At 39.2% G+C, this 17363-nt stretch overlaps 1 protein-coding gene across 1 annotated transcript; it reads left to right on the top strand.

Moving 5' to 3' along the window:
• The first annotated feature begins 1897 nt into the window (after positions 1-1897).
• Positions 1898-13586, top strand: LOC145465295 (dehydrogenase/reductase SDR family member 1-like). The gene is made up of 11 exons (XM_081449071.1): positions 1898-2221; positions 3507-3640; positions 5234-5292; positions 5618-5764; positions 7130-7168; positions 7935-7975; positions 8561-8693; positions 10260-10394; positions 10617-10695; positions 11335-11415; positions 12396-13586. The coding sequence occupies exons 2-11, from the start codon at positions 3520-3522 to the stop codon at positions 12524-12526; spliced, it is 966 nt and encodes a 321-aa protein (XP_081305197.1). The 5' UTR covers positions 1898-2221; positions 3507-3519; the 3' UTR covers positions 12527-13586.
• Positions 13587-17363: the final 3777 nt, after the last annotated feature.

The following is a 17363-nucleotide window of genomic DNA, read 5'->3' as shown; positions in this document are numbered from 1 at the left end:
TCTCCTATTCTAATAGTAGCAAACCATTCATGACAAACCAGAGATTTGCCTGAATTAAACTTCCCTTTCAGGGAGGGCAATTTAACAGCTATACTCAGTGCTAACTGAGTCCACGATTTGTGATTTGTTCAAGATCTGCTTCGTCGCAAATTTTACCTGCACGTGGCGGCGTGTTGTCGGCAGCTAGCTGTCCAATCTGCCACGCGCTTGACAGGTTCCGGCCGCGGACCCGCGGCTACAACATTATGTTTCGATTTACGGTAATAGCTGGTTTTCACCTGACGTCACTAAACTTCAAACTACAAAACTATTGATCTTCCTGAGATTTTACTTTAATGATGTATAAGAGCAGCTGAAAACTAATATTCATACAAATTTTCGCTCCGATTGGGTTCTTGGTTTTGTGATAGACCACAGGCGGCCCAAGTAGTGGAAACCCACAGAACGATAACTCGCCGAAATCGCGTTAGATCGGCCCGAGGAGCTGGCAAACAACAAAGAACACAACACAGCAACAGGGTAAGTCGATTTTATTCACAAAATATAAGAATAATTGGCTTTTCAAGCAAAGCCGTTGCATTCCCATACAAACCTTTATAAATTCAAACCGTTGTAACACAACACCTCCATATGCTGCAAGGCGAGAGTCATGTTTCGCGCGGTCAAATTCGGTCGTTATGTAATAGTACATGCCATATGTCACGTTAGCCTGAACGTTCGCATAAAAAGGAAAAAAAAGAGGATAACATTGAGAGCTTGGGCCGCCTGTGGATAGACTACGCTTGAATTTCGAAGCTTGTGGGTGACGCGGCATTTACATGACGGCGTCATGATGGTTAAAAAAGTGACTTATTTCGGGGAATTTGGCTATCTGAACAATTCATGTCTTAGAAAAAGTATTATTTTAAATGTTTTAGAGTTCCTCGAGGGATAAATTCACGCTTTTGTAGCAAAACTCAGTGACAGATGTTTCTGTTGGTTTCCGGCCGCCATGTTGGTGCCCATACGGATGGGCACCAGCATGGCGTCTCCATACAAATCTCTATAAATTTGGGTAAAAAATTTCTCCGCATATCTTGCATAAGAAAAATTGCTGTGACCAGAATCTTGGCGAGAGTCTTTGCATTTTTATTTTGATCTATTTTGAATGATGTTTCAAGAAAATGTATATTTTGTAAAATACAGCGATTTCACGCCTGTCTGTCTCTTAGGATTTTGGGTGATTTTGCGCCGTTCTGTGGTTTTTAGCATTTGGTGCGATTTGTCGCAAATTTTATCTACGTGATGGCGTGACAGAAATAACGTTTCATATGGAGATTGACTTTAATCTCACTCTAACTTATGTACACAACCAGAAGATTTTGTCACTTTTTTCCACTGTATTATGCGAATGCTACACGAGAATCAGTGCTCAGTGGTTGAAATCTATAGGATAACAAGAAATTATTCGTTAAATAATAAATTATTCAATGCTTTTTCTGCGGGGCGGGTAGAGGGGGGTGCGATGTTTCGCAAACCTGTGCCCTTCAGCGAGATTTTGTTTTACAGTTTCTTTTTTTTTTTTTACTTCCCCCAACTCCTCCCCCTTTAATGTATCAAAGGTAGAAAGTATTGGACTTAACATTTGTCTTTATCCTAAGACGGGATTATAGTTCCATCTTTTAGGATTTGATGTGACCTTCCGCCGTTCGCTCTTTTTAGGATTTGGGGTGATTTTCAGCTGTTCCGTCATTCTCGAGTGATTTTCCGCCGTTCCGTCATTCCGTCATTCCATCTTTTAGGATTTTGGATGATTTTCCGCGGTTCCGTCAATCCTCCGTTCCACCATTCCATCATTTCATCATTTCGTCATTTCGTCCTTTCGTCATTCCGTCATTCCGTCATTCCGTCATTCCATCATTCCATCATTCCATCATTCCATCATTCCATCATTCCATCATTCCATCATTCCGTCATTCCATCATTCCGTCATTCCATCATTCCATCATTCCATCGTTCCATCGTTCCATCGCTCCATATTCCATTCCATCGTTCCGCCATTAACCGTTTCGGGTCGCCCGGGCGCGTAACACCTACTTTCTGTGCCCGACAGTACCCGTGCAAGTGCAGTTATCTTACCTCCAAACATTTCGTGATCAAGTCATACGTTAAGTCACACTATACTGTTGATGTACCGTGGACTTTGCTCTTCCTTCTGAGGTGTATTTGGAAAGAAACCGAGGTAAGGATTGTCTGTGTCAGTTGAATATGTTCTATTTGTCTGTTCTAGAGCTATACTGTGTAAAAACGTACGAATGTGGAATATAAACGATTAACCAAGTCGTCTTGATGCAGTTGGGCGAAATATTCAACTGGTTATTTCGAGCTTATTTTCCCGAACGTCTTTAAAAGTACAGTTCTCAAATTTTCATAAATCTCTGTTCATTACCTCAAATTTTTTGAACGCAGTTTTAATCTCGGGTTTAATACTTCCTTTATTCGATATAACAGTTCTGCAGTCGCACAAATGACTGCTTCCAGAATCCTCCAAAACTTGCCACCATTACGTATGTAAGCGAAATTGTGCACTACAACTGGAAGGGCGAGGTCTTGCGTTAATAGCGGAACAAATGCCTCTAAGCATACAATCCTATATATACTGGGTGCCTTTTTGGCTTATTCACCGCTTTTAATATTATCCAGTATTTTCACCAATGATTCAAATGGTAGAAAACCTTGTTGCTGACTTTTGGCTAGGCAAGGTTTACAATTAAGACATCTCAAACATTTCCTGGCTCCAGTCCCATGATGTATTTTTCCAAATGAAACTCTGTTAAAATCTGAGATTAATTTTGGGAGAAGTGTACTTCTGTCTTTTCTTCCATTGGATTGAGTTGACACATTTTACAACTGGTGTGAGATCCAAGGTGTGAAACTCACGGCCACCTAGCTAGCCTGTGAACACACATGGTTTTCCCGCTTATGAAATACTGTCTGTGAAAATGAATGAGTTCTCCAGCTATTAAAGGCATGTTAGCTTGCAGATATATCTTGATGTTTGTCAGATTTCAGTGAAATCTTGTGGTTTTGGCTAATACTCATGTTCACCTGTTAAGGCTGCCACACACTAGCCGATTTTTTGTCAGTCGACAAAAAATCTTCACTTGTCAGCTTGTGTGCGGTGAATTCAGACAAGTCTGCGACAAGATCAGGGCTTGTTGGGTGATATCTGACAGTGCTAGATCTCAAAACATCTTGTCAGGCCTTGTCGGCTAGTGTGCTATGGACCAAGACAATTTGTCAGGGTTCACAAGCGTCTCAACCAGTTAGGAAATGTCATGAGAGTCATGAATTGACTAGTAGCCTAGGATCTGTGAGTCAGACAAATGGCTCCACCCTAACCAAATTAAGCTTTGCCTTAATTAAGAGAATGAAAGTTACATTGGGATTGTCTATATTCTTATACTTTAACTGGACAAGATATAAATTAAACCAGCTGCATTTGGCTGTTTTTCTTTTTAATTCAGTAATTGATCAAGCATGGCTTCGGAGCTCCCTTCTCTGGCAGGAAAGGTGTGCATTGTGACAGGGGCATCACGGGGCATTGGCAAGGGTATTGCCTTGATTCTGGCCAAGGCAGGAGCTACTGTTTACATCACAGGTAAGTTCAAATTTCATATATCATTAAAACTACAGAATTGTATAAAAATATGTTGGAATGGTTTTTTTTAGTTAGACAGAAGTTAAATAATTATGTCAAAAACATTAACCGTTCATAAGCATTTATAAGGTATGGATTTTATCTTTTACCAATTAAATTGACTGTGCCGTAGCAATCAATTTTGATGTTGAAAAAGACCTTAATGTGTTCTCTAGTCAAAGCTATTTAATACAACTTTGTACTAAAAGTACATGTAGATAAAATATTTCTAAACATTTTATTGATTGGTGAAGTGGTAATGAGAATGTCTAAACAGTTACAAGCTACCTTACACATCTAATTTTAAATGTTAGTATTAGCAACTTTCACATACATGTATGAAGGAAACCTTATCAAGAGGGGGGAGAAGTATCTGTCCAGGTACCAGTCTCTGGGAAGATGTCAGTAATGATGTTGGACGTTGTGAGCCATGAGAAATTGGACTCCATGGGTCATGTTTATATATTGGCATGGGTCATGTTTATAATTGCATCTCTCTATACAGTGGCCATGGGATGGGACAGGGAGGCTAGAATCTCTTCTCTTAACCTGCTCTTCCACTTTCTGTTCCTGTTTCGTCAGACTCCCACCCTGCCATACCATGCTACTTGACATTTAATGACCTACAATGTATGATGTCAATGCTGTGACAGGTATACTAAGGGTGGTTTCCTTAGCTTGTGTGCTCAGAGATAAACTTTGGTGAAGGCCTCAAAGGACGCTATTAGCGTGATTATAATAACATTGAACACTGGGTTCATGTTTTGATAGTATTCTTACTAGCACGATCTTAGAACTCCTACTTGCTGCCCTTTCCTTTCCTGTCTCTCTTACCCCTCCTGTCCCCTATTCTCCCGGGCTCCACCCCCAATTTACACCTGGTGTGCAAAGTGTTAATGGGTGTTTTTAAATTGCACTGTAGGAGGGGCAACCTGTTTAAGACACTTGGAGGCTATGTCAGCTGGATTAGCTTGTCATCTCAAGTTCATCTTATGTCATTGAATGTAGTTAAAAATAATTTAACATATTTAACAACAAGGAGCAAGAGACATTTTGTTGGAGTTTGTTAGTTGTTTTTGGCATTTGTTAGCATTTGTTGGCATTTGAAGATATTTGTAGTGTTTAATTATAGCATTTTGTTGGCGTTAGTGGTCAGTGTTTAGAACGTCTTTCAGCAGCTCAGGCTTGCATTGCATCATGCTCGTATTACAGTTTAGCTGTGTGTTGTGTTGTATTTACAGGTTATTATTTTACTTTTCCACTGAAATTCTTGTTTCAGTGTGACTGGTGCCTGGGTTCTCTGCAATTGTTTGGGGCTCTTGACTGAGTTGCAAGCAGTGCCTGCCCAGTGGGCAGTCTTACATCATGGGGCTGGGGTGACAGGGTGTGTGTTGGGCGTGTTTTCTCTGGGCACCTATCCTCCACTTGCTACTTATGTTGTTAACAAGGGTTTGTGCCATTGTCACTGGGCTGTCTTTTTCAGAAAGTGGCATCTATTCCTGGCATCAACTGGCAGTAAACATTTTTCATGAATTTTTTTTTCCTCATTGACAGGGAGGACTCTTGATACTGTAGAAGGGAAACCAGGATCACTGAGGCAAACAGCTGAAGAGGTAATAAAATGTTTTGGCTTAAATGATTACACTTATTGACATTATTGTTGCTAGATAATGCGCAATTTTATGGGACGCCCCACTATTTTTTCTTTTGCATCATCTAAGCAACCAAACTATTTAATGTTTTCCAGAAAAGCTTTCCAAACTTGTTGAAGGCCGTACAGGGAGGAATCTGCAGCCCCGCATGTAGTACATACTATAAGGACTCTAATTAGTCCCTTGAAAACCTTTGTCATGTCAACTCTTCATAAAAAGTTCATCAGAGGAGTTGACTTTATTATTTGCTAGTGGTTACAAAAAAGAATAATATGTAATTTTTCAGATAGGTCAAGAAAGTTCTGGTCAATGTATTCCAGTTAAATGTGACCATGGCAATGATGAAGAAGTGAAACAGCTGTTTGACAAAGTTAGTCGAGAACAAAATGGACGATTGGATGTTCTCGTGAACAATGCCTACAAAGGAGTTTCGGTAATAATAATGATAATTATACATAATTATAGTTTCTGTTTATCAATTAATAGTCAAGAGCAGCTATTGTCAGTTGACCAAACCCAAAGTTATCACTCTGGCCAATCACCAGGATGCACAGTCACTGTTCATTAGACAAATCAAACCTATAAGTAAACAACAATTTAATTTAACAAAATTATTACTAACAGCAATTAATTATAAATACATGTACAGTGTAGCTGATATGAAGTGCAGGAAAATGTTTGTGACCAAAGTCACAATTGGTTTTGGTTAATAAACTTCTGATATCATGACAAAGTTTTTTTAAGCCAATCAGGTATGTAGCATTACAGTGGTTCTCAATCACATGCGACCTTCAGCGCAAAGACGTCTTGCATAAATTTTGGTGGACGTCAATCATCTCCGCCTCCTTGCTGACCGTGTGCAAAATTTACCTGAAAACAAAAGTCTGAAACCTTGCAGCAGTGCACTCGTAAAAATTAACATTTTACTTTTGGTATGTAATACTAAATACATTGGCATTGAACATTCCTTGAAATCTATAAATAAAGACGTTTGTCAGGTTTTTCAATGACCATTCACATGCATGAATGACCCCAAAATCAAGCAAATCTGCACGTGAGCGAACAAATTATTTTTGCTTGTGTTTTTCTTGGGGCTACGGACTGAACAATACTTAAACCTATAAAACTTATAACTTATTACCTTACAAAATTATAAGGTTTATAAAAAGTCTCAGTCCATAACCCCAAGACAAATACGTACTGAAATAATTTAGTTCGCATGTAGATTCGCTTGATCTCGGAGTCATTCGTACATGCGAATGGCCATTGAGAAACCCGATCCGCCCGTCTTCAGTTACAAATTTCAAGGAATATTTAACGCTGGTGTATTTAGTGAGCTAGCCGAACATACTGAAAGTAAAATGATAATTTTTACGAGTGGACCGCTACAAGGTTTAAGACTTTTTTGTAAATTTTGCATACAGTCGGTAAGGAGGCGGAGATGATTGACGTCCACAAAAACTTAGGTTTTGTCTAGACGCTTTTGTGCTGAAGGTTGCATGTGATTGATAACCACTGTAATTAGATAGATAGATTTTTAAAACCAATCATGTAGAGTAGTTGATGCAAAACCAGTTATAATTACTTTTTGAAAACCACTCTGTTCACAAACTCCTCACTTTTACACACTTAAGTTTAAGTCTTATAATTATAAGAGAACACTCAACAATAGATTTTATGAACTCAAGTGTCTTATGAGCTGTTGCATGTACAATCAAGCAGTAAAATAATTCATTGGAAATTACTTGTACATCAAGTAAACTAACTTTTTTCTCTTCTTTTTTCATGATCAACTCAGACAATATTTCAGGGTGCTGGGAAACCATTTTATGAGCTGGTAAGCAGGACAGTTCCCAGAGGTTAAAATTTAAATTAACTGTGAGAGGATGGCTACCAGTAGCATCTGTTCTTTTTTGCACTATACTCATATATTCAATGAACTTACAGGTAACAGAGTGGAAATTAGTTAAAGTCACTGTACATGTAGTTTTAAAATTTTACATGACCATGGCACCTTGAAAGAACTAATTGGTACTTAATGATTAGTTTTTAATCATTTTTAATTATGTTATTCTTGCATGCATTTTATTGTTCTTAACACCCTTTTTTATTTTTTTCATACTTTACATACTCTTACATCTTTGTTTTATATTTATTCTGATGCAAAATTTTTATCTTCACTTTTAAGCGCGATAGTGTCCAAAGTTCAGTCGAAACATCGGGTGCGTTTATCATAAGTTTATCCTTCAAATTGTTTTAAAAAACCTTTACTTATAATGATTAGTAAGTTTGAGTTTCTTCCAGTAGTTTACAAACTTTAAGTTTCAGTTATGTTAAATGAATTTTTCTTAATCATGCCAGAAGAATAATTTGGCATTGCATCAGGAGCCTTCATATTGAAATGTGAGAATGATGCATGTTTGAAACTTAGCGTAGCATCCGGTCATGCACCCTTCCTAACAACCCCATTGTCAACGGTTGACAATTTTTGATAAAATCTTCATGCATGCAGTATTCTAACTTACTACATAGACATCCTTGGAAGTATGCTTCTCTCCATACAAGACTTAATGTGATGCTGTAATTTGCTTATCATTTGTTAGCCTGTGAACACGTGGGATGAAATAAATAATGTAGGCTTGAGGTAAGAAATTGAATTAATTAGTATGCATAGACTTGTCACTTGTAAGCTAATAGTTATTCTGACTATTATTTATGCTCAGCAGAGCTGGGGATGGGGGCTACCCCCGTCTGTGTGAAGTTAAAGGTAAAGTCTGCATCAGGCCCTTGGGTATTTCTTTCCCCCTCCCTCCCCTGCTCCATTGGCTGGATGCTACTCCATTGCAGGGTTACATGTACCTTGGCAAATTTGCTAATAACCACCTAGTAAATAATACACCAGGGTGGAGGGAGGCACTTTGAGGGTAAAGCATCTTGCCGAAGAACACAACACAATGTCCCCGACCAGGGCTTAAACCCAGACTGCCAAATCCAGATCCCAGTTTGCTAACCATGCATTAGGCCAATGCACCTTCTCCTTCTGTGTACTTCCTGAAAAAAAAAATTAACAGTTAGTCAGAACAGTAACTGTTCCTTTGTTTATGGGAGCACTATAGTAGTTTTAACATTCCCTCTGCCCAAAAAAATGTTTCAAAAACATAGTCACATTTAACCTTTCTCAGTACAGTTGTATTTTGATGGTATGTTTCTTATTTTCTCTTCCTGAAAGGTCCAATTATGTTGCTGCCTGGTACGCAGCCAAGATGATGGTTCCAGCAAAACAGGGGCTCATTGTCAATGTGTCATCTTCTGGAGGAATGCATTACCTGTTCAATGTTGCATATGGTGTTGGCAAAGCAGCAGTGAGTGGCTTTAGACTGTTTTCGATATATTAAAATTCAGCTTGGCAGTGAGACCTAGAGGACACAAACAAAGGGAATTGAATGACATGTTTATTCATTTCTTTTGTTTGTGCCCTCTAGGCCTCCAGTGTTGGAAATTAATTAGTGCTGACTGCTCACCAGTGCGAGTGTGAAAAGTGTTGGGCAAGTACAAATCATCGATCACTCACCCATTTGGCGAGTACGAATTATTGATAACACTCCTTTTTGTTTTCCATTTTGGCAAGAATATCTCCAAACAAAAACTTACTAGTGTTTGTTGTTTTTTTTTACCTTTTTTATGATGTCCAACTAATTTGCTGATAAAACACAACTTAGTGTCTTGTAAATAGATAACATGGAATATCGCCCTGTCTCAATAATATTTTATTTAGTACACGAGAATTGAAAAGGTACACATTAGGAACAACAATATTATTTAGTCTTTAGCCTACCGACAAGTTGTTCACTTCAATGTCTTGATTCTAGGGAAATATGCAAATTCAGTAGCCAGCTGTTCATTTATCTGTGTAAGGTTTCAGCTTAAAACTATGGAAATATGGAAATATTTCCAAGGAGTGTCAAGAGTTGGTGATAAAAATGAGAATAAATCGTTAAATAGGTCAGTGTCCTATTAGGAGGTGTCTCGTAAATGAACCAGAACAAGAAAGCTCAACTCGAAATGGCAAGCATGGGCATTCGTAATTATGAGATACTGAGAAAACATATGGTTTGTGAATCACTGCAGAGATTTTTCTGGATTTAGTCTCACTATCAAGCTGAATTGAAATATGTTGAAAGTGACCTATTGTGAAGTACTATTTTTAAAAAAGGCCAAGAAGTAGTTTTGATCACTGTTATTGTGTTAATCGCTTTTTAATTATAGAATAGTTCTGTTAATGAAGTTATTGATGATTCAATCAAAAAAAAAGTGTTAGTTTTAGCACCAGGTCTAGTCATTCAGGGATACTGTTCACCAAATCTTATATGTAAGTCGACTGAGAGCTGCAACTGAAATTATTTATAATATGGTTAGATTAATTATTTTATCATACAGAGAATTTATGAGCACAATGGACACAATTGATAACTGAACAAAATTTGAAAGGGGAGAAAACAAAATTGTATAATTATGTAGTCTTAATCTCAGCTCCTTTTTAGTTTTTTGATGATGGAGCTGTAGGAATTTTGTAACTGATCAATTAATTTTATTTTTTAAAATGTTTTTTGTGGAAAAGTTATTTTTTGATTGGTTTGTGTTTTTTTAGCAAAGAAGAGCTTGGCTCAAAAAAATAATAGCTTGGATAACTTATAAGGGTGCTTGATAAGAGGTACAGAGAAATGTTTGAGGGGACAATGCTATGTAAATTGCATATTTAGTTTAATTAGTTAGAGCAGTGCAGCCACATGTGGTTGTGATAGCAGTACGGGCTAATGGCTTGTGGCCTTTCTTAAAAAGATCAACACAATTAGAGCTGAGTAAAAAGGGAAATTAAATAAGAGGCATTTACATAAAGAAAGTTTCTGAAATTTAATCCTTTCACTCAGAATGACAGAATGGCCGCAGATATGGCTGTTGAACTACGGAAGCAGAATGTGACATGTGTTTCACTGTGGCCTGGGCCTGTAAGGACTGAACTGATCCAAGAATTGGTGCTTGACAAGGCTGCTGAGGGCGAAAAGGTAATCTTTGATATGAAATGAAGAGACATTTCACTCAGCGATTGTGCTCAGATTTGGAGCACTCTTGGTCAATTTAAACAAGACCAATGTGCTTTGACCTGAGCTGAGTGATTTAACAGTGAAAACACTTATCAACCAGCATGCATATTCCATCATGAATGGAAGTGAACAAAAGTTATTATCAAGTTATTATTTCCTCTTTGTTTTATTTGCATAATTTAGCAAAGCAAAGCAGCCGGTATTTTCAAGGATGCTGAAGATGTAACTTATTCCGGCAAAGCTGTTGCTTGGCTTGCAGCAGGTACACTTTTTCATTTTCTGTTGAAATTCCTTGTCAGTGTTTTTAAAGGGGCTCAGTTACGGCATTTGATTACCTTTAAATGGTAGGAGATTTGAAAATAACAGTGTAATAAGATAGAAAAACACCAAAGACATAATGATAAACCATAAAGGAACAAGAATGGCTTAGGATGGAGAAGGTTAACACGGATTACAAATGACGAATTTGAAAAATTGAGGCTAAACTTTTCAATATGCGCAAACCATGACTGAGCTCCTTTAATGTAAATAAATGGACTGTGACTGACTGACTAACTGACTGACTGAATGACTGTCTGAGTGACTGACTGACTCACACACTGACTGACTGACTGACTGTCTGACTTTTTGACTGACTGACTGTCTGACTGTCTGTCTGACTGACTCACTGACTCACTGACAGACTGGCTCACTGACTCACTGACTTATCAACTTACTGACTCTCTGACTGAGAGAGAGACAGATAGACACATGGACGGATAAACAAACAAACAGACATACAGATAGACAGACAAAGGCTGCCACATATTAACTGGACAGCAACCCAACTTTGTGTTGATCAGATGTGTGGCAGTAATTATAGTTTTTTTCTGGTAGTAATTATAGTTTTTTTATCCATTAGATCCCAACATCATGAAGAAGAGCGGTCGTATTTTGATCGTGGCTGAGTTGGCGAGAGAATATGGCTTCAAAGATGTCGGAGGTGTGTTGGTATATTCAGTGTCAATTCCAGCGAGTTTGAACAAGCCATGATTCTTATTTTGGTGAGATGCAGACAATTCAAAATACTCATGGCCCAAAAACAGTATGGCTAGCTCTGTGAGCAGGCAAAAAGAAGCAAACCCTGGGATGTAATTGGCTGTCCGAGCCAGCAAGATGGGGTTACTAGCTCTGGATTAACTGCTGCGTCCTACAAGAACATAGTGTTCTTTCCATATAATAAATCCGTTATTGACTATGGTTTTTCGGTTAATATGGCTGGATATTCGCAAAGTTACTTTGCTGGCGTCTTCATGGACCTTGACTGTGTCCCAGTCCATAAACACGCCAAAAAAAGAACTTGACCAATATCCAACCATCTTTACCTCAGGGTTGATCAATAGCCCAGATATACTGATATACTACCATATAGGTACTAATATACTACCATACAGGGAGTTCTTTTCCTAACCCCATTGCGTGACTTTGCCAATGACAAAAAAATCAAAAACAGACGTGGAGTGACTGATAGATACCACTAATGGCATTCAATTTTGAGACTTGACGTCTTAATGAAAATTTTTATGCTGGTGTGATATTGTCAAAAATTGAACATTTATCTGCAAAAAGAGCACTCATGCATAACAAGTTTGTTTCCAATTACTATGAATAAAATCTGGTGCTTAAACATCACTAGTTTCAAAATTGGCATTATCAAAAATTTCTGTATGTTCTTCTGGTTTCTGTTATGCTATTGACTCTACAGCCAGTACGGTTGGGTTTTTGTTTTTTGCTACTAACATGTCACGTGACAAAGTTAAGAAGAAGCCAGTGCATGTCGAATTATTTTTATGCCTCGAGCGGAAGAGTATTGGCGATAATTTGAATTTTTTTTTCCGATTTTCAAAGCCCCATCCACCTACGCTTGTCTAAATCATAACTGGAATGACATGTAAATGGTCCAAGTTCTTTTATTCCTTTTAGGAGTTCAGCCATTATCCATTCGCCAAGTCAAGTTTCACCTTCAGAGGACGTACCCTTCCATGGCGTGGATGGTGCCTGAGTTTGTTTATGTTCCGGCCTGGCTAGTTGGAGCTGCTACTCACAAGCTTTAATCACGTGAGAGGTCGAGGTGCACCACCGAATGCGTGACACTTGCGTGACACACCAAAATGGCTTTTGATAAGAGAATGATGAAAACTGTCATGATGAGATGTGATGATTGTAGAATGTTTAAATTAGATATATATATTCAAAGATAAGCAACTGTACTTTGATGAAGAATCACGAATAAAGTTTCAATTACAACTTTCTCAGGTCATAAACTCGAGCCTAACAGGGCCTTACACCAACACATACCACTTCCAGAGTCGCTTTCATTTTCACTCAGAGAGGGCCCCCGGGGACAGCGTTCGCTAAAAGTGGATTGCGTGTTAAGGTTGGGTGCGCAAAACCTCGGAACTTTTAAGGAATAGCAAAGTGTTTTCCATGGTCAGGTCAATCTACGAAAACTCGAATGGACGTTTGGGAGAACGAGCAATGCTGTAGGAACACCCTCGCCGCAAGTAGTGAGTATATTTTTCCACAGCTTTCTCGAGTCCTCTCAAACTTTCACAGTTGTCACAACTCGAGAGACTGAATACGCGGCCAGTTCGAGAGGGACATGGGGGGGGGGGGTTCTGAACACCGCAACACCGCAAAAAAAATTAACGAACACCGCATCACCGCAAGAAAAGTCAACGAAACACCGTCACCGTAACACGTATTTTCAGCGCCATGATTCGAGTCTACGCTTAAAATAATACTTTTATACCTCAACAATTTTCCACAAAGTAAGCACATCACAACGCTTTTCATTGCGCATATGTCGATACTGCTGATGCCTGTAAATCCGTTTTCTTGCTCTTGTGAAGAAACCTTGTGCGAACCTAGGAAGCGGACGAAGAAGAAAGAAAGGAGCCTCGAGAGATGGCCTTTACCCCAGATCCCTCTCTTCTTCTACTTTGCACACTTTTCTTGGTGTATAAACCCACTGAATGAAGCCCTATCTGAACTGAAAGTATTGCTTTCCGGAGCTAGCTGTGTTTGCGTTCGATATCGATAATCGTTTGAAAAAATAGAAGGTCAAGAAAGTCGCAGGACCTTGGAGCGGGTATAGACCGGTATCAGAATGACCTCTAGCTGAGGCCGAGTAACAAAAGGAAAAAAATGGTAAACGTGTGTAAGTTGCAAAGCTTCCTTAGCTTAGAAAACCTTCTTTCTTCCCTGCCGACACGACATATATTTTGTGGCCGGTAGTTTTCGCCGCCTTTTCCTTTTTCCGTAGGACAAAGCTGCGCAGTCAATAATCCATTATATTCGGCCTTGGCGTTTCCAGAATTTCCAGGACTGTTTCTGTCCTCGCTCCTCCACGTGTCTACCGAACACTGAGCTCCGTGTGGCAGAGGTCGAGTTACTTGTCAAGTTACCTATAAATGAAAACAGCTTCGGATTGGCAGCCAAAGCATATTGAAGATTGAGTAGAAAGTGATGGTCTGTATTTTGTTACAAATTATTTTAAACCTCAATGGTACGTGTTTGTCATAAATTAGCATGGATTAACGAAGTTTACATGCTACATTTAGGTCAAATTTAGGTTTGAGAAAGGTAAATCAAAACACCCCAGCACCGCAAACAATTTCATTTCACCGAACACCGCAGCGTGAAAAACACAAACATCGCACACCGTAAGGTTTGAGGTCACCGCAACACCGCAAGTTGAGATTTCATTTACCGTATCACCGCATTAACAAAAACATCAACACCGCAACACCGCAAATCAGTTCGGTTCTATTTTTAACATACCTTGAGGAAATGAAAGGAAAATCACTTGACTATCAAGAGGCCCTTATGAGTCGCATGGCGCGAAAAGGACAGATGACGATTCGAACAGGGTGCTTATATGTAAGGCCCGGACATTTTCCGCCCTGACTGACTTCAGCGCGCACCTCGTTCCCAGGGTTCCTTCTTTCTCGTGGTAGATAGACGATCCTGGTAACCCTGTATCAAGCACTGGGCTACTAGGAGAGAGCCCATTAGAGATGGACAAAGGGGCACTTGATATTAAATATAACCCAGAGAATGGGTCTCTGATCTCAGGAGTTTACATGTCATCCCTCTCTGATTCTCGTGAATGGATCTGCGAAAAATTCCGTCCCTCCTCGCCCCCCACCCCCCACCCCCTTCCAAAAAAAAAGGGTTAAATCATAATTTCTTGTTGCTAATGCATACAGCTTGACGATGTGTTCGATTTTAATCCCATGGAGTATTTTTGCTTCTTTGATGAAAAGGCACTTTTCCTGATCGTCCTTACTGAATAGCTTCTTTATTACGACCTTCTCACCATTGTTTCGCGCAACAAAAACAAACCAAAGGATCCGCGGCCGATAGCCTCTTCTTCAAACCAAAGGATCCGCGGCCGATAGCCTTTCAGGGATGGCAGTTTAAACGCCATACTCACAGTGCAAACTGAGTCGACGATTTGTGATTTGTTCAAGATCTTCGTCGCAAATTTTGTCTGCACGTGCCGGCTTGTTGCTAGCTGTTAAATTTTTCACGTGCTTGACATGTTCCGGCCGCGGCGGCCGCTAGATAACATAGTATGTTTCGGCTTAAGCAATTTGATTCGATTCCCCGTGAACTATATTTCGAGCAGATGTATATTTTGTAAAATACAGCGATTTCACGCCTTTCTGTCTCTCACGATTTTGGGTGATTTTCCGCCGTTCTGTGGCTTTTAGGATTTGGCTCGATTTGTCGTCGCAAATGGTGTGACCAAAAACGTTTCACCTGGATTGATGGAAATTGATTTTAATTTCACTCTAACTTAAGTACACAACCAAAAGATTTTTTCACTTTGTTCGACTGTATTATGCGAATGTTACACGAGAATCTCCCTTTTGACTACTCCAGTGAATCACTCGCACTTTATTCCTTTCAGTGCCTACAGCTGTGACCAGTGCGTGATGCCATATCACGTATGGCCTATTCCGCGCGATGTGGTCTCCAGGTTTGAGGTAGTCTGCACCCAGACTTAGATTGGTTATCTCTGTTCTGGTTGGATGTACCATGTGAACACTGCTATCCGTTGTGTCAATAGCTACCGTCTTCTTGTAAAAATGTTCCGTCCCGAGGTCAAGGCAGTTCTCTTGACTGGGTGATACGAGTAAAGTTTCTTTCAAATATTCACATCCACACTTTACACAAAGCGCTCCCAGGGGTTCATCGCCATCATAGTAACGGCGAAATTTTGACGCATCGCTGTTGTCACACTGAATGCATTTGGCCCCATTAGCAAGATGGAGAAATCCTTCCATATTTGCCATTGCAATTGCCGCACAGTTGTTGCTTAGAAACAATAGGATCTAAGTTTAAAAATGAGAGTAAGTCATCAATAGTTTGCTGCCGCTACAGCTGTGATCATCGCTTTTGGAACAAAGACCACTAAATAATTTTATGTTCACAAAATCTGACCATAAAGCAGAGCTTTGTTGTTTCTATCGATGACATTAATATGGGTTTGAAAAGGACTCGTTTAAAGGGGCTATGTCACGCAATTTTAGACAATTTCTTGACACAGATGCTTATAAGATAAAATAATACTTCACAATAACCACTTACAAGCGTAGAACAATATAAAAGAACTACAAAAAAGCCAAAGAAGAGAAGTGTCATCAGCTTTTATAAAAAACTGAATTACCGTCATCAATAAAGCGAGCTGAAAACATTTTTGCAGCTCTGAGAAATAAAAATAACATAAAATCAACATGGTAGAGTCGTTGATCCTGGCGTTTTTAATAAAACAATTATTTTACTCGGGCTTGCTGGATTTAAAATGATTATAACCAACTCGGCGCGTTATCTATCACTCCCAGGATCACTTCATATCCAGCGCGCCCTCGTAGAATAATTAGGCTGATTTAGCAAGAGAACGGGAACGTCACTTGACGACAGCGCGCGCAGTACAAATACCCAAATATGGTCAGATGACGACTGCAGGGCGCGCGGAATAACCTGGATTCTGTTCTGATTTGACCATATTTGGGTACTTGTACTGCGCGCGCCGTCGTCAAGTGACGTTCCCGTTCTCTTGCTAAATCAGCCTATTGTTAAATATACCGTACGACCTCATATGGAAACTGATTGCGCAGAGTGATTGCAAGCTGAAAAATGAATTTAATAATGAAATTTAATAAAACAATCATTCCATTCGTGATTGTTGGATATGAGATTGGTTATAGACGATTCGACGCCTCGTTGGCTATTTACCATCTCATATCCAACGCGTGCTCGCGGAATAATCATTAAATATCCTAGCAAGGGGAAATCCCCCTCTTCCTCTTCCGCTTTCGGATCGAACGAAAACGTCAATACTAGTATAAACATCCTATCAAGTGACATGGGAAATTTCCCTTATAATGTTCTTTTGCTTTCGGTCCACTGAAGACAGTTTATGCATGTCGATAAAGTATTTAAAAAAAATTAAATATCAGGGATTTGAAAAGGACACATTTGACTGAGGCCATTTTTATAAAGAAGTAGTGTTGAGATCTAAACACCTAGTCATTAGTGTCGTATTCTTCGGGGGCATCCAACGAGCAAATTAATTAATTGAGGGATATTTCTTGGCTCCTTGTAACGCTTAAAGACTGTTTAAAGATATGTTTTTATCAGCTAGAAAAATCTAATCTGTTCGGATTTCCTACCTAAAATTTGAAGAGCCCGAAAATTTTAGGGAATGAAATCTTCATTTCAGAAATTGCTAGCTTAACGATACCTTCGAAGAACTAGTCAGCGAATTATTTCGGCTTACCCAAAAATGCAAGGTGACCTTCTTAAGAGCCACTGAGTACGGGACTATTTTCCCCTGAAGCATATCACCCAATGTTTATGCTTCAGATTAAAGACCAAATA

This window comes from Orbicella franksi, chromosome 13, assembly GCF_964199315.1.
Source record: "Orbicella franksi chromosome 13, jaOrbFran1.1, whole genome shotgun sequence".
Classification (NCBI taxonomy): domain Eukaryota; kingdom Metazoa; phylum Cnidaria; class Anthozoa; order Scleractinia; family Merulinidae; genus Orbicella; species Orbicella franksi.
Note: the sequence above shows the minus strand (reverse complement) of the source record. Positions and strands in the feature narration are given on the sequence as shown.